At 37.9% G+C, this 19556-nt stretch overlaps 1 protein-coding gene across 2 annotated transcripts in view; it reads right to left on the reverse strand.

Moving 5' to 3' along the window:
• Positions 1-875: 875 nt before the first annotated feature.
• SECISBP2L (SECIS binding protein 2 like) overlaps positions 876-19556 on the reverse strand; it is a 58649-nt gene continuing 39968 nt past the window's right edge. For both annotated transcript variants that reach the window (XM_025390500.1, XM_025390499.1), the window contains 4 exons: positions 13397-13617; positions 12357-12511; positions 8902-9121; positions 876-5165 (listed from right to left, as the gene is read on the reverse strand). In XM_025390500.1, coding sequence (XP_025246285.1) covers positions 4483-5165; positions 8902-9121; positions 12357-12511; positions 13397-13617 — 1279 coding nt within the window. In that variant the 3' untranslated portion in view covers positions 876-4482. The remainder of the gene's footprint in view (positions 5166-8901; positions 9122-12356; positions 12512-13396; positions 13618-19556) is intronic.

Raw genomic sequence — 19556 nt, forward strand, 5'->3', positions numbered from 1 at the left:
CTTTAAAAAAAGCATTAATATTACATGTAGCTTTTGACTGTTTTCAGGTGTGACGCACACCCTCTTCTGGTCAGTTAGGAGAAAAACTGATCACTATCGGGAAAAAATTAGGGAGTGGTACACGTACTGGTTAAAAAGGAAGTATCTGATAACAACTGATGAGGCATCCTCCTTTTCTTTGTGATCACCAAAAAATTCATTTATGAAAATTAGTATCATTACTATTTTCTGGCAGATTAATGTACTTTTTCAGATTCCCTACATGTCACTGTGACACAGTGACAAGGTCTGGGGCTACTTAGGGAAAGAGCGATGAGGTAAGGCCCAATAACTTCAGTCCCCAAGGCCATCTTCAGTCCTCCTGCTCCACATTCCTGAAGACACCTGAAGGTGAAGGAAGCATGCTTGCTTTGCACACCCTAGGCACTTTGCGCCAAGACATAACAAAGTACAGTGACTGGGGCATGGGCTTTCGCATGGGCTGGGTTAACATCTCCATGACTCTTCCATCATCTGAAAACTGAGAAACAGTAACCAGAATCTACTTCACAGGATTGTTGTAAGGATTAGATGAGTTAATACTGGGAAAAGACAGTGCCCAGCACAGGGGAACTAATATAAAAAGGTGAAGGAATCTACAGAAGCCTTCTCCTAACACCAGGATGGTTTCTGGCTAAATGCCTGGGCCCGTGCCACAGATCACACCGACCACCCCAGATGGAGATTTTTATTCTTAACTCCTTCGTGCCGATTTTAAAGCCTTTTCTGGCAACCCCATGTGACCACCAATCAATACTTGAGCTGGACTCTTTTTTCTGTCTTCCACATGTGGGGAAAGTCATGAACTCTTCAAGTATCTCTTCTGAAAGGACAGATTTCATTTCAATAATCATTTTATTAGTACAGAAGAATCCCCACTAGTATTTACATAGTGCAAAAAAGCTGTTATTACCCCCCAAATGTGATGTAACAATTATCCTTCATAGAGCAAAAGATGAAAATCCCTTCATGTTATAACTCACACTAATTTTGCTAGTTTTTTATTAGAGCATTACAATTAAGACATTAAATTATAAACTTATGTGGTATATTTAGAAATTAAATTATAAAATAATACAAATACTTTCAAGGTGTGATGTGCCAACAAAGTTTAAATTTTTCTCATTAGGATTCAGATTTCAGATTAGGAAAACAGTTTGGTTGATTCTGTGATGTATGTAAAGGTTGGAAGGGATGAGGGAGGAGGAAGATGCCTGTAAATAAATTATTTCACAGAATTTTTTTAAATCAAAAAAAGATAAACATTTTTAAATGGGTTAATGTTCTAACCTGTTGGCCCAACATACAGAAAATACATGACAAGGGTGTTTTTTTAAGCAAACAGCAGCTTTACAAACAGTAATACTTCTTTATACATATATTAAAGTAACAATGTGTTAAGATTGAACAGTTGTATGTTAAAGAGTTGAAAATGAATGTAGCATTCACTACTCATTTGCACATTTCAATTCCCACCCCTCCCTCCTCCCCCAGCTTATTTAGAAATCAGACAAGTACATATTTGGATATTAATTTCTCAGTATTTAAACTATGTGAATTCCTTTTGACTAATTCTTTTCGAAATACTGGAATCATATAAAATACCATCTCTGCAAAAACAACCTCCAGTCAAAGCCAGTAAAAACTTCTCAATGTATAACACACATTACTTTTCCATGTTTAGTCAAAAGAAATATATTACATCATTTACAAACATATTTAAACCAAAAATTAAGCTAATATGAACATTTGTCTTTTGAGAAGTAATCTTCACAGCAAACAAACCTACTGAAGCAGAAATCTAACTTTGGAAGTGTAATTCATATTTTAGTTAATATACTTATATACGGAAATAGAAATCTATTATTAATTATTGCCAGTAAAACCACCTCTACACATTAAGAAAAAGAATCACTATGTTTTTTTATTTCTTGTGATGATGAACCCTTACTCTTTCCACTGGATCTCTTTATAGGTCTTCAAAGAGCCAAGCACGCCCACTTCAAAAAATACATAAAAACTTTCCTGATTTTCACAACTCCTCCAAAGTCTGTAATTCAATATTCCAAAATTTAAAGGAAACAAGTTACAAAGACGTGATTAATATTTATTTAAGCATGCTCTCAAAATGGTAACATTGCCTTTACTAATTCTTGGGTTGTCCTCTCGAGGTGACCTGTCTCATAAAAAGGCGATGGTGCCTTGGATTTGCTGGCAGAAGAGGCACTGCATATGCGAGAGCATTTACCGAACATAGAAATAAACACTTCTGAAGTCCATAGCAAAATTAAAAGTTACCAGTGTTCTGAAGATTTCCTCAACTTCTCTTTTGATACAAATGTCAAAAATCTAAAATGACAATTCATGTTCAGAAGAGATATAAAATATAAGAAACCTGTGAAAAGCCATCATCTCAAGGTCAAGAGTTATCTGAATCACTGACATCGAGCAAAGGAAATTTACACCATAAAAAGTATGAAAGTTTTGAAATTCACTTTTAAGACTGTCAGTAGTTCAAAACCTCTATCATTTCTTTAAATCAATGAACACTTCCAAATGTGTAGAGACAGTAAGATCTGCCACATATAAATCCATGAGTACTATTTCAGAGGCTTCATTCCTTACCTGCTGTGTTCCTTTAAGTATTGGATATTTAGTGCCTAGGAAGTCTATACTGGAGAACAGTTTAGACAGGACAGTATAATAATGTCCCCTTTTAGCACAATAATAAAGTTGATTGACTAACATTTTCTACACAGCAATGCTCCTAAACTTTCACAATTCACAAATACTAAATCACCAACCAAGAATCCAATCTCTCCAGTAATTAAATGCCAGCATTATAAAACATCAAAACTAGCACAGTAGTCCCAATGAGTTCAGTAAAGAATCTGCCCAATTCTTCTCTCCTGCCTCTGTGAGGCAAAGCCCTGCCCCAGATAATCAGGGCAGGGAAAATACCCCTTCCTTCTCAGTTGTGTGCCTGCTTATGGAAGCTTGTAAGTGGGAAACTGGCATACACACACACACACGTGTGCATGTGGGGGGGGGGGGGGGGGGGGGGGGGGGGGGTGGGGAGTTGGATGGAAGACACAAAAAATACAGTTTGTCATTCTTCCACCATTACATAAACTTGTAAAGTCACTAAAGTCCAGGTGGTGACTGACTAGCAAATAAAACATTTAGCTCATTTATTGTCTCCTAAGCAGGTATACAAACTCCTAGAGAAGGGCAGAGATAAGTAATAGTGAATAGAGAATTAATACCTACATATCTGTATACTCTAAATCATCTAATAGTTTCAGCACAATTAGAACAACTTTCTCTTATCTTCTAAAACTTCCTCATCTAAGCCTTGATTATCAGGATACATGTCACAAGTTGTGCAAAGTTCCTTTCCCTGACCTCCTGACAGTAACCACGGTCATTGCTATGTGGAAGGTGCTCAAGGCTAGGTGCAAAATAGGTATCTTTTAAAAGGTGAAACGGTTTTGCACTCAGGACAAGTTTGGATACTCAATCAAATCCATATCTCAAATCAAGAGTCCTGAACCAGAAGCATGCAAGAGAACACACCAGTAGAAGACTTTGTTTCTGAAGAGTTTACATGTAAGTGCAGCAGTCATACAATCGGTTACAGTTATTCACCTGTCAAAATGTGCCTAACTTTTGTAAATAAGTCTATGTACAAGAGCATTCCTGAGGTAAGTAAGAAGCAAATATGAGAGAACCTGGAGGTCCTATCACGGGTGACTGTTCACTATTATAGACAGCATCTATCACTTTCCACAAATGAGGCTAGCTAGCTATAATCTAAGATGGTGGCTCCACTGCTAGCCGAAGTTTTGAAGACTCTGTTTTAGCCCATCCCAACATTAATTAATTACAATAATCAGTGACTTCTGACTAAACATTTGTGGACCACATAAAAGTTGCATCGATTTTTTAACATACAACACTGGTGGACTTAGTTACCCTCAGCCTTTTATTTAGTTTTCTGACTCCACCCCCAGTTCTTTTTTAAAGAAGCCCAAACAACTTTTTGGTCAAATTAGAGCAGAGGAGGTGGAATCCTGAAGCAAACACTGATAACTGCTTCTATCCTGAGAACCTTGTTCTTTAATTTTCAAAATAACTTTAAGTAAGCATTTGAAATTTATTTTCTTTAAGATATGGTCTTCTTTTTATCATTATTTTTGATTACAAAATAAGCTGAAACAGATCTGAATTTTCCACACAGTTCTTAGAAAGAAAGACACCTGGATGCTAATCAAAAGCTAAGCTACAGATCACAACAAAACAAGTAAAAGCTACAAAAATATTTGTTGGGAATTAAATACGTATATTAAATACTGGACAGTGCAAAATGTTGAGATGAAGCATAAATGGTAATGGCTGCAACCCTTCCACAGCTGGAGATAGAGAGCCGACATTTCCTGAGAGTTACGTAGTTTGGGTTGTGTAATTAGAATCAGAGTGCTCTTTGTTGAGCAAGCTGCAGTTGCTGGACTTCTGCTGCCCAGGACTGGCCTGCTGGTCAGCAGTCCATGCCTCACTGTCCATCCCTGGCTCCAGCACCTCGGGCGTCTCTGCTTCCTCTTCTCCACTTTGCTCTACATTGTCTTCCTCAGAACCATTAAGGGTTTTTCCAAGCTGAAGGGTTTCCATAGTTCTCTGGGTCTCTGAGACCCAAGACTCAATTCGACTATTGAGCTGTACTTCTACAGATATGGGTTCATGAGTGTAATCTTCCTCCTCCTCCTCATCTTCATCATCTTCTTCTTCAAGCATGCCAGGTACAAGAGTGCTGGTGGTGCTGGTGATGGAGGAATTCAAAAGGTCTCGGCAACTGCCATCCAAAGAGCCAGTCTCTGTACTCTGCTGTGAGGCCCATTCCAGGTCATCTGGCTTCACTTCCTCTTTATCACTTGCTGTGGATTTCCCAGCACTTGTAGCTGAGGTAGTACTGCCTGTAGCCACTAATGATGGCTGCTTACCAATAGGGGGTGTGTCAAATGGAAGTTTACTGGGTTTTTCAGAAGTGCTGTGCTTACAGGATACCTCTTTCTCATTTTCTGATGTTTCCAGTCCATCTGAAGTTTCCACCATGTTTCTCCAATTTGTTTCTACAAATATCAAGCAGATATTTTAAAACGTTCTGGAACACTGTTTCAAAATCATGCAACTCTTTAAAAACCCCCAAATAAGAAAGAACAACAAAATATATACATTTGTTGGCTTAGAAACTGGAAAAACTACAAATTTAGTTTGTTTAGTACTAGTTTGAGAGAGAGAGAGAGAAAGTGTGTGCGCGCACGCTTGTGTGTGTGTGTGTATTTCAGATGGAGTCTTGCTCTTTTAGGCTGGAATGCAGCAGCATGATTTTGGCTCACTGCAGCCTTGACCTCCTAGGCTCAAGCTATCCTCCTATCCTGAGCTCCCCAAATGCTGGGATTACAGGTGAGCCACTGTGCCCAACCTAATTTAAATGTTATAAAGGGAAAATAATTCCCAAAAATGTACATTCAAGATAAAGAAACAGGGAGGTACAAATAAGTATTAATGCTTCAGAATGCAAGAGCTCTTATACCAATGGGAGCTCACTGGCACTCATAAATAAAATCCATACATTCATGAAAATCAATGAACTGCCTAACTTTTTTGTGGCCTAGAGGTGTACTGGGCTCAAGGACCCACAACCCAAGAGATAGAAGAGCCAAGATGTCCAGCAACAATAGTTCTGATTTCATATGTTTGTACCATGCTCACTCAGCAAGTTACTTAAATTATCTTTTGGCCTGTAATGGGACATGTGTTTCCAATTATAAGCAAAGAATCCATCTATGCATTTCTAACATCTGTGAAAGGTTGTTTTATAACATATATATATAGCTTGGCTTGCAAAGTGATTTTGGAAGACAAAAAAAGTATTATATACTAGAGTGGTGACAAACTAAATTATTTCTCATGATAGGAAATCAGTTGAAGGCAAAAAACATACCAATAATCAGTAAAGATCTCTCACCCTTCAATTTTTTCAGTTTTTTTAAAAAATAAAAATTCTATCATATTGACATTACAGCTACTATTTGCAGTTTATAGGTGTCAGTTGTAGCAAACCTATTCACACTAATATGTTCACTATGGTTACCATCTATGGACGATATATTGATACAGAGCGTATTTTGGGCACTTCAAGTCAGGATACATTGTCTGGGAAAAAATTTCTTTCCTGAAGCTTCTTTAGCATAGAATGAGTCCTTTCCACTCTAATTTCTACCTCATGAAAAAACAAAGAAAGAAAGAAACAAACAACACCTCCTTCTATATTCTCATTCTCAGCTAATGACATTATCATTTACACGATCTCAAAGCAGAAGAAACCTTATAGTAACCCTTGGTTCTACTTTTCTCTCCTATTAATATTATATCCCTTTAGTCCACTGAATTCACCACTATACCATGACACTGGTAGCTCAAAAACTACTAAATCTGTTTACTACTGCCTTAGCTCAGGCCTTCTTTTTCTTGCTGTTCATTTGTAGTATCTTCCTAACCAGTTTTGTGAATTGATTTTATCATTGTCTAACTGGCTTTTTATCACCCTAGGATAGAATCCAAAGTCCTTGGCGTGGCACAGCAAAGGCCTCCATGATCTGGCCCTTACCTATCACTCTGGTCCTATTTCATTCTGACCCTGAACCTTGGGCCACACGCTCCCTGCTCAGTGTCATTTAAATTCTCACTGTTCCCTAAAGTTGGAACATAAGCTATACTCTTTCTGTAGATGTGTTTTCCTCCTTTCCCCTTCAGACTCCCATTCATCTTAAACTACTCTTAAATGTTAGTTCCTTCATGAAGTTTTTCCTGGCTCCTGAGACAGGCAATCGCTAACCTGAACTCCCACAGCACTTTTTACATATACAGTCAAAAGCTCTCGTTTTGTGTTTGCTGTTTCACCTTCCTCATCCCTCCTCACTTCCACTCCAGCTCATCTCTGTGTCCCTATGACTGGCATATAGTAAGTGCTAGAAAAAAAAAACAAAAAAACCAAACAAACAAAAAGTCTAGTAACTGAAAATGTTCCTACATATATTTAATTACATATTTAAAAAAACTCCGAAAGACATAAAATGTTTTAAAATTTTAGATGCACATTAACATTTCCTTTCAACAGTTTTTTTTCTAAAGAGAAATCCGAGACCCCGAGATTAACTGATAACACCTAAAACCTTTAGGCAGAATATAGAAAAACCAAGGCTTCAATCTTTGAACACTTTGAATCTGGTGCTTTCTGAAAACATCACCTCCATCTCTGAGACCTTCTTTTTATACTACCTGTGTTTATTTGTGCCCGTATGAATACCATTTGTTACTCTGTCATCTGTCCAAACCCACAGCTTTATAGGTTTCTCTTATGGCTTGCCTTTGAGATGTGGCATTTCACTATATAGAGAGGATCGCGCTCATTTACAATGTTAGCACTTTCCCTTTATCTTCTTAATTTTCAACTAGTATCACTCCTGCAAAAGAAACATGGCTGCCTCTAAACCAGTATCACCTGTCCCTGGCCAATAGTTTCCTAAGGGCCCACAACAACTTGTAAATTGCCTCTGCTCTGAAGCTTTATTGAAAGCATTCCAAACATCTAACTACAATCACAGACAGGGAGGCCAGGAAGGGGAGTATGGGAAGAAAATGAGGACTCACTCTTTTTACATGTTAAATTTTAGGTGGCAACAAGCTATTTGATAACCTCCCAGAGAAAAGAAAAAAAGAACGAACAAAGAGTCAAATGAAAGAAGGTGGCTATACTATTTAAATTTTAAGAAAAGAAGAACAAAGAAAGTTACATAGGGAAAACAAATCATAAACTAAACCAAGAAAGAGAATTAAAGAACTCAAAGTTTTATAGACTATAAGGCAAAGAAACGACTGAGATGTAGACTTCAATAAACAAATGTTAAACATTAAGTACTATTTTTTAGTCTGTATCTCTTTTTGATTACAATCAGACTTTACTTAAGGCAAATATCATGTCTAGGTTTTACAAGCTTAGAGTGAATAACATTCAGGTCTGTAGTTTACTTAGTAAATACAACATTAAAATTTTTTTGGCCGGGCGCGGTGGCTCACGCCTGTAATCCCAGCACTTTGGGAGGCCGAGGCGGGCGGATCACAAGGTCAGGAGATCGAGACCACAGTGAAACCCCGTCTCTACTAAAAAAAATACAAAAAATTAGCCGGGCGCGGTGGTGGGCGCCTGTAGTCCCAGCTACTCAGGAGGCTGAGGCAGGAGAATGGCGTGAACCCGGGAGGCGGAGCTTGCAGTGAGCCGAGATCACGCCACTGCACTCCAGCCTGGGCGACAGCGCGAGACTCCGTCTCAAAAAAAAAAAAAAAAAAAAAAAAAAATTTTTTCTTTTTAAGATTAGTGCAGTAGTGAGAAGCGGGGAAAGAGCAGAACAAAGGAGATCAATCTATAACTGACTGTGAACAAATTAGATAATTCACTACCTTCAGACCACCCCTTAGGAAATATAAAATTTTAGTAACTGAGCATAAAGTATTGGAATAAAACTTCCTAGTGTTTACTTAGTGACAGGTCACAAGTACGGTGTGTTTTGCTTTTTAAAGCCCCCGAGGCTTTTTTAAAAATTTGGAACTGTGATTAAATTCCAGTGTCTCATAAGAAGTCTCAGTCCCAAATATTCTCCTGATTTTTAATGAACATGTTTAATGCAATGTTTTAAACCAAATTTCGAGCAACATTTGACTAGTCAAGAATAAAGATAGAAATAAAAGGCAGAATAGAAATCATCTCATAGTTTAGGTCATTTAAAATAGTATTCAACAACTTACCATATTCCTTTTCATTTACTTCAGAGATGGGTTCAGAAATGACACTGCAGAAAGAAATGGCACTTGCTGCAGAGGGGTTCCGAGAATGTCCCATGTGGTGTGGCACCTTCTTCACATTCTTCAAGGCTTCCTCAGCCTGCTCCTGTTCCATTGCTGCAACCATATCTTTATATGCTTTCCTGGCTTCCTCAGTGAGTTCTACTAACTTATTAAACAGGCTCTGAAAAGAAAGAGTATTTTGATTAATCCATTTTTTGTTATACTTTTTATTCCTATTATGGATAATAAATATCTCTACTGTTTGTTTCAGGGTCAGACATACTTTCAATGGGGATAAAATCCAAATGGTATGCAAACCACAGAACCTTATGAAATTACTCTATAACTTATATTTACTGTTTAATTCTCACAAGTCTGAGGAAATTTCTTGATTCCAACACTAGCCACTAAATGTGATATATTAAAAGTTCTTACAACATTCAACAAGTGCACTCTTCCTTTAGTGTCTGCCACTACAGAGGGTACAAAGATGACTGAACATCAACTCTACTCTCAAGGAACCTTCTATGTGGCTGGAAAAAGATGGTAAGAGACACCTATAATCCAAGGCATAATACCTTAAATGCCTTGAGAGGTGTAAAGTGTTACGGCTTTTAGATGAGACATCAACTCTAAACTGCTGGGCATCACTGAGGAAGTCATGAAGGGAAGATGACATCAGCATTGGCCTGGAAAACGGTACAATTTTGAGGGGTGAAATCAGGGCCTTCAAAGCCAAATATGCAAAATCATTAATAAAGCTACAGACATAAGAAAAGTATAAGGCTTGTTAGGGGAGCAGTAAAGAATCTTATCTGGGTTACAATATAAGGGAATGAGTGTATTCTGAGTGATGTTCAGGAATGTAGAAGGAGATGGCAATCTCTATAGGAATTAAATTTTCCTGTATTGTTTATTTTTTGGAAGAACTAGATGACAAAAGTAAGCTGGTGATAATATGGATAGCTAGGACCTTGAAGATGATGAAAATATAACACAAGATAGAAAAGCATGACTACTGGGCCAAATGCAAATTAGAATATAGGGCCTGGAAGTAGAATATGGAGCTAAAAAAACCAGAAGTTCTTTCATTGCTGAAACAAAAATAGGAACAAAATAAATAATTTCCGTGAAGTGGTAGGTACACTGAGCATACTCACATTTAATGAGATGGCAAAATTCGGCTGGGCATAGTGGCTCATGCCTGTAATCCCAGCACTTTGGAAGGCCGAGGTGGGTGGATCACCTGAAGATAGGAGTTCGAGACCAGCCCTGACCAACAAAGAGAAACCCTATCTCTACTAAAACTACAAAATTAGCCAGGCATGGTGGTGCATGCCTGTAATCCCAGCTACTCGGGAGGCTGAGGCAGGAGAATCACTTGAACCCAGGAGGCAGAGGTTGCGGTGAGCCGAGATCATGCCATTGCACTCCAGCCTGGGCAACAAGAGTGAAACTCCACCTCAAAAAAAATTAATAATAATAAGATGGCAAAATTCATATAGCATTAAAGTTGTACTTCAATAACTATGATACCTAATGATGTCCAAAGATTTAAGTTTCCACAGCCACCAGAAGGCCAATCTATATGACTTTTAGTTATGCCATAATTCTACAGCATCCAACTCCTGTTAAATGACCAATTTAGTATCACAATGCAACATACAACATTAAGTAAAGAATTTCAAAGAATTAAACATAACCTGGACATTTTTGAGAATCTGTTTAATTTTATAGTAAGTATAAACCTTGAGATGAAAGCATGGCAAAAAGTGCTACATTGCTGTAGAATAATACGTCTCTGAAAATTCATCTCAAGAAGGAAAAATATAAGTAGCCTCCTTTATCCAGCTGCACTTTAAACTGTTTAAAATAGCAGGTATAATATAGGATGCTGCTAATTGTATTAATTTTGAAGAGTGGTGGGTGTTACCTACTGGTAGTGTAAAAAAATATATTCAGGATTTATTATTTTTAAAAAGGAAGACAGATTCTATTAAAAAAAAAATGACAGCCCCTATGTGGTTACATGTAACAGGCTTGACAAATATTTGCAGTGTTTAATAAACCATGCATTGAAGTGAAAACAGTAAAAAGAAAACATGCAAATGGATATGTGAGTTTAACATTGGTTTTACAATATAAAAAAAGAAATAAATTGTTAGGAATAAAAGAATATAAGGAAAGAGAAGAAAAACTGAAGAGAGATGCTAAGATCAAGGAATAAAAGCCTTGAATGTGAGGGTAAAGATTGGAAGCTTAATTCAAAGATTAGTTGTATAAGATGGTAAAAGTAACAGGTGCACTACCATTCACTGTGAATAGACATACTTGATAATATACCAAGCTGGTCTGGAACTCCTGGGGTCAAGCGCTCCTCCCACCTCAGCCTCCCAAGTGACTGGGCTAACAGGCAAGAAATTCTCACATATAGTCTAGCATAGTGGGCAGATATACATCTATCTCACAATTTCATTCAACAAACATTTATTGCCTGCTTATACTCAAGCAATGTGAAAGGTGTCAGGAATATAAAGACAAAGGAAGGGGGCTGTCACCAAGGAATTCACAGTTAAAGGGAAAGAAACATACATAACCTACAGCAAGGCAGTGTGTTATGCTAAACGTGACAAAAGCATGGGCTATTGTGGGAGCACAAATATTATTTATATGCTCATAGAGCAGGTGGGTAGAGAATTTCATGGGTGGTGGGAAAGAAACAGAATGGACAGGGGAATGTAGGATATGCAAACATGGTGACTGGATAGACACACAAAAATAGTGTGGTTGGCAAAAACAGTCTGTCAATGATATCACAAAGTACTTTAGAATCACCTTCGTAAAAAAACAGTCTTAAACACTACATTGATGAGCATTATGCTAAATTAATAACCATTATATTATCAGCTCCTATAGATAAAGATCAATATTAGCAGATTGCCAGAGAGATGATGGTTGATAGTATCATGGGTACAACTATTGTGACAATTGGTTTAGAAATTCCATTTTCTAAAGGAAAATCCCTTCCAATTAAAGGATTCTTTTGTCTCCTGATTCCTAGTAGCACAAAATATACCCATCTAGAGACTGAAGAAATTACATTACATAATATCAGATATCTTTAACCAGCAGTAAAATAAATTACCAAGTACTATGCAGTTGAGCCCGGAAGAAAAAACCACTTTGGCAGAAATAGGAACTAAAACCTTTTCAAAATGCTTTAGGATTCATCTACATAAATCTTTTCCACCACTAAAAAAGGAAATGTAATACTCAAAAAATTTCCACTCATTCTTTGAGGGTTGTCAACTCACTCCTTCAAATGCTTAAACATAACACTGGCATATGTCAATTGAAAAATGTGCTATCTGGGGGATGTGCTGGAGAGCAAGAGTGTGTGTCTTCTAAATTCTTACCTCAGCACCAAAGTAGTTGAAGATTCCCACTACGCTAACAGGAACCAGCTTGTTCACACAGCGTCCTAGTGCTTTCCTTCCAAGGGCAAACACAAAAGGAATTTCTTGTTCCCGTGCCATGGCTATAACATTATAGAGGGCCTCATCTAGACCACCTGAGAAAATCAACACACACAAAGGCTTTTAGTTGTTGCCTACATGGAGCTACTTGCACACCCGACAGCTAAAGCATAAAACATTGCAGCAAAGAATTCTATGAACGCTTGTAGCACTTACGCTGTTACACACATTATCCTATTTGATTTTATACTACATATGGAAGTATATATGTATTTTCTTTCTCCCCTATTAAATTCCAAATTCCCTCAAATCCAGTGTTTTTCTTTCTCCACAGGGATTAGCATAGCAGCAATCAAACTGCAATTCAGCAAATATTTACTATAAAGAAATTAATTAAAATTGTTAATGGCTGACTCGCAAATCTTTCAGTTCAAGAAAAGATCTCTCACAATGCAATGAGATCGATTATACATTACTGGTCTCACTGATATTCCTCGCCATGCATATGCCTACTACTTCTACCTGCTTTGTCTACTATGGTCACCTAAAGTTGCCCATCAAAAAGGACAAATAAGGATGCATGATGTAGTTCAAAGTACTTGTGTGCTGGTTTGCATAAGTGCCTCTAAATGAAACTGCTGCTGAGAGACAAATCACCACCATAAAATTTTAAAAGCAGAATATATTTGCAGAAGAAATGCATTCTGGCTAGACCTCCATCTGATCACAACAGAAGGGACAGTTGGTGGGCCAAACTGAAATCTTCCACTGGTGTTCATACATGAGGATTTTATTTACAATCCAGTCTCAATTCTACTACTTAATTTCAGGTATTGAAAGACTGCATTTTCTTTTCTCATGCTCCAATATTCTGCTTTATACCTAAACTCTGATGAGAAAGACATATGGCTTCCACTTTATATTCACTGAATATCCTACAGCTATACTATCAAAACACTTCAAAAGCAAAAAGCGCATACCTTTTGACTGGATTTTTTCACAGTTTGGAGAAATTATAACACACTTGATCTTGTTTAACTTCATATGTTTGGTAACTTCTCTTAGACCCATAACGAGTCGTCTCCTTGCTTTTGCTCTCACAGGATCTTTTTGGTAGATGCGTTCCTGGAAACTGACAAGCTCTTGGAGAAGAAGAGTCACACATTCATCAATCTCTTTACAAAGAACCTGATTACAATACCTGTAAAGAAAACCAAAATGGGTAACTCCATCCTAATTTTTCCCCTATAGTTATAAAACTACCTTAAGGAAATATCTCTAAGAGAAAATATATCTGGCAAGAAGTTTTCATGAAAAGTCTTTTAAAGAAGTGTTTAAAACTTCTTAAATTCTTCAGTCAATTACAAAAACAGAAGGGTGATACAGATATTCCTTGTTTCTGCATTTCAAATAGGCAGATTTGATTCCGAAATTTTTTTTAAGTATTCAATAAATGCTTGCTTTTATTATGACACTGGTTTTATTCATCACTTTATCCCCATCACCTAGAAAAAGGCACATACTAAGCACTTAAAAATATCTGATAAATCAACAAATATATTTGTTGTCTTCCACGTTGTATTCTTTTTTTTTTTTTTTTTAATTATCCTTTAAGTTCTGGGATACACGTGCAGAATATGCAGGTTTGTTACACAGGTATACACGTGTCATGGTGGTTTGCTGCATCCATCAACCTGTCATCTACATTAGGTATTTATCCTAATGCTATCCCTCTCCACCTCCCACCCCGACAGGCCCCAGTGTGTGATGTTCCCCTCCCCGTGTCCATGTGTTCTAATTGTTCAACTCCCACTTACGAGTGAAAACATGCAGTGTTTGGTTTTCTGTTCCTGTGTTAGTTTGCTGAGAATCATGGTTTCCAGCTTCATCCATGTCCCTGCAAAGAACATGAACTCATCCTTTTTTATGGCTGTATAGTATTCCATGGTGTGTATGTGCCACATTTTCTTTATCCAGTCTATCACTGATGGGCATTTGGGTTGGTTCCAAGTCTTTGCTATTGTGAATAGTGCTGCAATAAACATACGTGTGCATGTGTCTTTATAGCAGAGTGATTTAGAATCCTTTGGGTATAGACCCAGTAATGCGATTGCTGGGTCAAATGGTATTTCTGATTCTAGATCCTTGAGGAATCGACACAGTCTTCCACAATGGTTGAACTAATTTACACTCATACCAACTGTGTAAAAGCATTCCTATTTCTCTGCATCCTCTCTAGTGTCTGTTGTTTCCTGACTTTTTAATGACTGCCATTCTAACTGGCATGAGATGGTATCTCATGGTGGTTTTGACTTGCATTTCTCTAATGACCAATGATGATGAGTTTTCATGTTTCTTGGCCGCATAAATGTCTTCTTTTGAGAAGTGTCTGTTCATATCCTTTGCCCACTTTTTGATGGGGTTGTTTTTTCTTGTAAATTTGTTTAAGTTCTTTGTAGATTCTAATATTAGCCCTTTGTCAGATGGATAGATTGCAAAAATTTTCTCCCATTCTGTAGGCTGCCTGTTCACTCTGATGATAGTTTCTTTTGCTGTGCAGAAGCTCTTCAGTTTAACTAGATCCCATTTGTCAATTTTGGCTTTTGTTGCCATTACTTTTGGTGTTTTAGTCATGCAGTCTTTGCCCATGCCTATGTCCTGAATGCTACTGCCTAGGTTTTCTTCCAGGTTTTTTATGGTTTTAGGTTTTATGTTTAAGCCATTACTCCATTTTGAGTTAACTTTTCTATAAGGTGTAAGAAAGGGGTCCCGTTTTAGTTTTCTGCATATGGCTAGCCAGTTTTCCCAACACCATTTATTAAATAGGGAATCCTTTCCCCATTGCTTGTTTTTGTCAGGTTTGTCAAAGATCAGATGGTGGTAGATGTGTGGAGTTATTTCTGAGGCCTCTGTTCTGTTCCATTGGTCTATGTATCTGTTTTGGTACCAGTACCATGCTGTTTTGGTTACTGTAGCCTTGTAGTAAAGTTTGAAGTCAGGTAGTGTGATGCCTCCAGCTTCGTTCTTTTTGTTTAGGATTGTCTTGGCTATATGGACTCTTTTTTGGTTCCATATGAAGTTTAAAGTAGTTTTTTCTAATTCTGTGAAGAAAGTCTATGGTAGCTTGATGGGGGTAGCACTGAATCTATAAATTACTCTGGGCAGTATGGTCATTTTCACAATACTGATTCTTCCTATCCATGAGTATGGAATGTTTTTCCATTTGTTTGTGTCCTCTCATTTCCTTGAGCAGTGGTTTGTAGTTCTCCTTGAAGAGGTCCTTCACATCCCTTGTTAAGTTGGATTCCTAGGTATTTTATTCTCTTTGTAGCAACTGTGAATGGGAGTTCACTCATGATTTGGCTCTCCGTTTGTCTATTATTGGTGTATAGGAATGCTTGTGATTTTTGCACATTGATTTTGTATCCTGAGACTTTGCTGAAGTCGCTTATCAGCTTAAGGAGATTTGGGGCTGAGACGATGGGGTTTTCTAAATATACAATCATGTCATCTGCAAACAGGGACAATTCGACTTCCTCTCTTCCTATTTGAATACACTTTATTTCTTTCTCTTGCCTGATTGCCCTGGCCAGAACTTCCAACACTATGTTGAATAGGAGTGGTGAGAGAGAGGGCATCCTTGTCTTGTGTTGGTTTTCAAAGGGAATGCTTCCAGCTTTTGCCCATTCAGTATGATATTGGCTGTAGGTTTGTCACAAATAGCTCTTATTATTTTGAGATACATTCCATCAATACCTAGTTTTTTGAGAGTTTTTAGCATGAAGGGCTGTTGAATTTTATTGAGGGGCTTTTCTGCATCTATTGAGATAATCATGTGAGTTTTATCATTGGATCTGTTTATGTGATGGATTATGTTTATTGATTTGCATATGGTGGACCAGCCTTGCATCGAAGGGATGAAGCCGACTTGATCGTGGTGGATAAGCTTTTTGATGTGCTGCTGCATTTGTTTTGCCAGTATTTTATTGAGGATTTTTGCATCAATGTTCATCAGGGATATTGGCCTGAAATTTTCTTTTTCTGTTGTGTGTCTGCCAGGTCTTGGTATCAGGATGAAGTAGGCCTCATAAAATGAGTTAGGGAGGAGTTCCTCTTTTTCTATTGTTTGGAATAGTTTCAGAAGGAATGGTACCAGCTCCTCTTTGTAACTCTGGTAGAATTCAGCTGTGAATCTATCCGGTTCTGGGTTTTTGGCTGGTAGGCTATTAATTACTGCCTCAATTTCAGAACTTGTTATTGCTCTATTCAGGGATTCAACTTCTTCCTGGTTTAGTCTTGGGAGGGTGTATGTGTCCAGGAAATTATCCATTTCTTCTAGATTTTCTAGTTTATTTGCATAGAGGTGTTTATAGTATTCTCTGATGGTAGTTTGTATTTCTATGGAATCAGTGGTGATATCCCCTTTATCATTTTTTATTGTGTCTATTTGATTCTTCTCTCTTTTCTATTAGTCTGGCTAGTGGTCTATTTTGTTAACCTTTTCAAAAAACCAGCTCCTAGATTCACTGATTGTTTGAAGGGTTTTTTTGTGTCTCTGTCTCCTTTAGTTCTGCTCTGATCTCAGTTATTTCTTGTCTTCTGCTAGTTTTTCAATTTGTTTGCTCTTGCTTCTCTAGTTCTTTTAATTGTGACGTTAGGGTGTTGATCTGAGATCTTTCCCACTTTCTCCTGTAGGGATTTAGTGCTATAAATTTTCCTCTAAACACTGCTTTAGCTGTGTCCCAGAGATTCTAGTACATTGTGTCTTTGTTCTCATTGGTTTCAAAGAACTTATTTATCTCTGCCTTAATTTCGTTATTTACCCAGTAGTCATTCAGGAACATGTTGTTCAGTTTCCATGTAGTTGTGCAGTTTTGAGTGAGTTTCTTAATCCTGAGTTCTAATTTGACTGCACTTGTTTTGAGAGACTGTTTTTTATGATTTCCATTCTTTTGCATTTGCTGAGGAGGGTTTTACATTCCAATTATGTGGTCAATTTTAGAATAAGTGCGATGTGGTGCTGAGAAGAATGTATAATTTGTGATTTGGGGTGGAGAGTTACGTAGACGTCTAATAGGTCCGCTTGGTCCAGAGCTGAGTTCAAGTCTTAAATATCCTTATTAATTTTCTGTCTTGTTGATCTGTCTAATATTGACAGTGGGGTATTAAAGTCTCCCACTATTGGCTGGGTGCAGTGGCTCACGCCTGTAATCCCAGCACTTTGGGAGACCAAGGTGGGTGGATCACCTGAGGTCAGAACACTAAGACCAGCCTGGCCAACATGGCGAAACCCTGTCTCTACTAAAAATACAAAAATTAGCCAGGCGTGGTGGCATGGGCCTGTAGTCCCAGCTATTCAGGAGGCTGAGGCAGGAGAATCGCTTGAACTCGGGAGGTGGAGGTTGCAATGAGCTGAGATAGTGCCACTGCACTCCAGCCTGGGTGACAGAGCAAGACTCCATCGCAAAAAAAAAAAGTCTCCCACTATTGTTGTGTGGGAGTCTAAGTCTCTTTGTAGGTCTCTAAAGACTTGCTTTATGAATCTGGGTGCTCTTGTATTGGGTGCATATATATTTGGGATAGTTAGCTCATCTTGATGCACTGATCCCTTTACCATTATGTAATGCCCTTCTTTGTCTCTTTTGATCTTATTGGTTTAAAGTCTGTTTTATCAGAGAGGAGGATTACAACCCCTGCTTTTTTTTTTTTTTTTTTTTTGCTTTCCATTTGCTTGGTAAATATTCCTCCATCCTTTTATTTTGAGCCTATGTGTGTCTTTGCATGTGAGATGGGTCTCCTGAATACAGGACACCAATGGCTCTTGACTCTTTATCCAATTTGACAGTCCGTGTCTTTTAATTGGGGCATTTAGCCCATTTACATTTACAGTTAATATTGTTATGTGTGAATCTGATCCTGTCATTATGATGCTAGCTGGTTATTTTGCCCCTTAGTTGATGCAGTTTCTTCATAGTGTCGATGGTCTACAATTTAGTATGTTTTTACAGTGGCTGGTACTGGTTTTTCCTTTCCATATTTAGTGCTTCCTTCAGCAGCTCTTGTAAGGGAGGCCTGGTGGTGACAAAATCTCTCAGCATTTACTTGTCTGTATAGGATTTTATTTCTCCTTTGTTTATGAAGCTCAGTTTGGCTGAATTTGAAATTCTGGGTTGAAAATTCTTTTCTTTTAAGAATGTTGAATATTGGTCCCACTCTGGCTTTTAGGGTTTCTGCAGAGAGATCTGCTGTTAGTCTGCTGGGTTTCCCTTTGTGGGTAACCCGGCCTTTCTCTCTGGCTGCCCTTAACATTTTTTCCTTCATTTCAACCTTGGTGAATCTGATGCTTTGTGTCTTGGGCTTATTATTCTCGAGGAGTATCTTTGTGGTGTTCTCTGTATTTCCTGAATTTGAATGTTGGCCTGTCATGCTAGGTTGGGGAAGTTCTGGATAATATCCTGAAGAGTGTTTTCCAACTTGGTTCCATTCTCCTCGTCACTTTCAGGTACACCAATCTAACGTAGGTTTGGCCTTTTCATATATTTCATATTTCTTGGAGGCTTTGTTCGTTCCTTTTCATTCTTTTTTCTCTAATCTTGTCTTTACAATTTATTTCATTAATTTCATCTTCAATCACTGATATCCTTTCTTCCGCTCGATTGATTCAGCTATTGATACTTGTGTATGCTTCACGAAGTTCTCGTGCTGTTTTTCAGCTCCATCAGGCAATTTATTATGTTCTCTAAACTAGTTATTCTAGTTAGCAATTCCTCTAACCTTTTTTCAAGGTTCTTAGCTTCCTTGCATTGAAGTAGAACATACTCCTTTAGCTCGGAGGAGTTTGTTATTACCCACCTTCTGAAGCCTACTTCTGTCAATTTGTCAAACTCATTCTTCGTCCAGTTTTGTTCCCTTGCTGGCGAGGAGTTGTGATCCTTTGGAGGAGAAGAGGCGTTCTGGTTTTTGGAATTTTCAGCCTTTTTGTGCTGGCTTTTCCTCATCTTTGTGGATTTATCTACCTTTGGTCTTTGATGTTGGTGACCTTCAGTGGGGTTTTTGTGTGGACATCCTTTTTGTTGATGTTGATGCTATTCCTTTCTGTTTGTTAGTTTTCCTTCTAACACTCAGGCCCCTCTGCTGCAG

Source organism: Theropithecus gelada, chromosome 7a (assembly GCF_003255815.1).
Source record: "Theropithecus gelada isolate Dixy chromosome 7a, Tgel_1.0, whole genome shotgun sequence".
Lineage (NCBI taxonomy): Eukaryota > Metazoa > Chordata > Mammalia > Primates > Cercopithecidae > Theropithecus > Theropithecus gelada.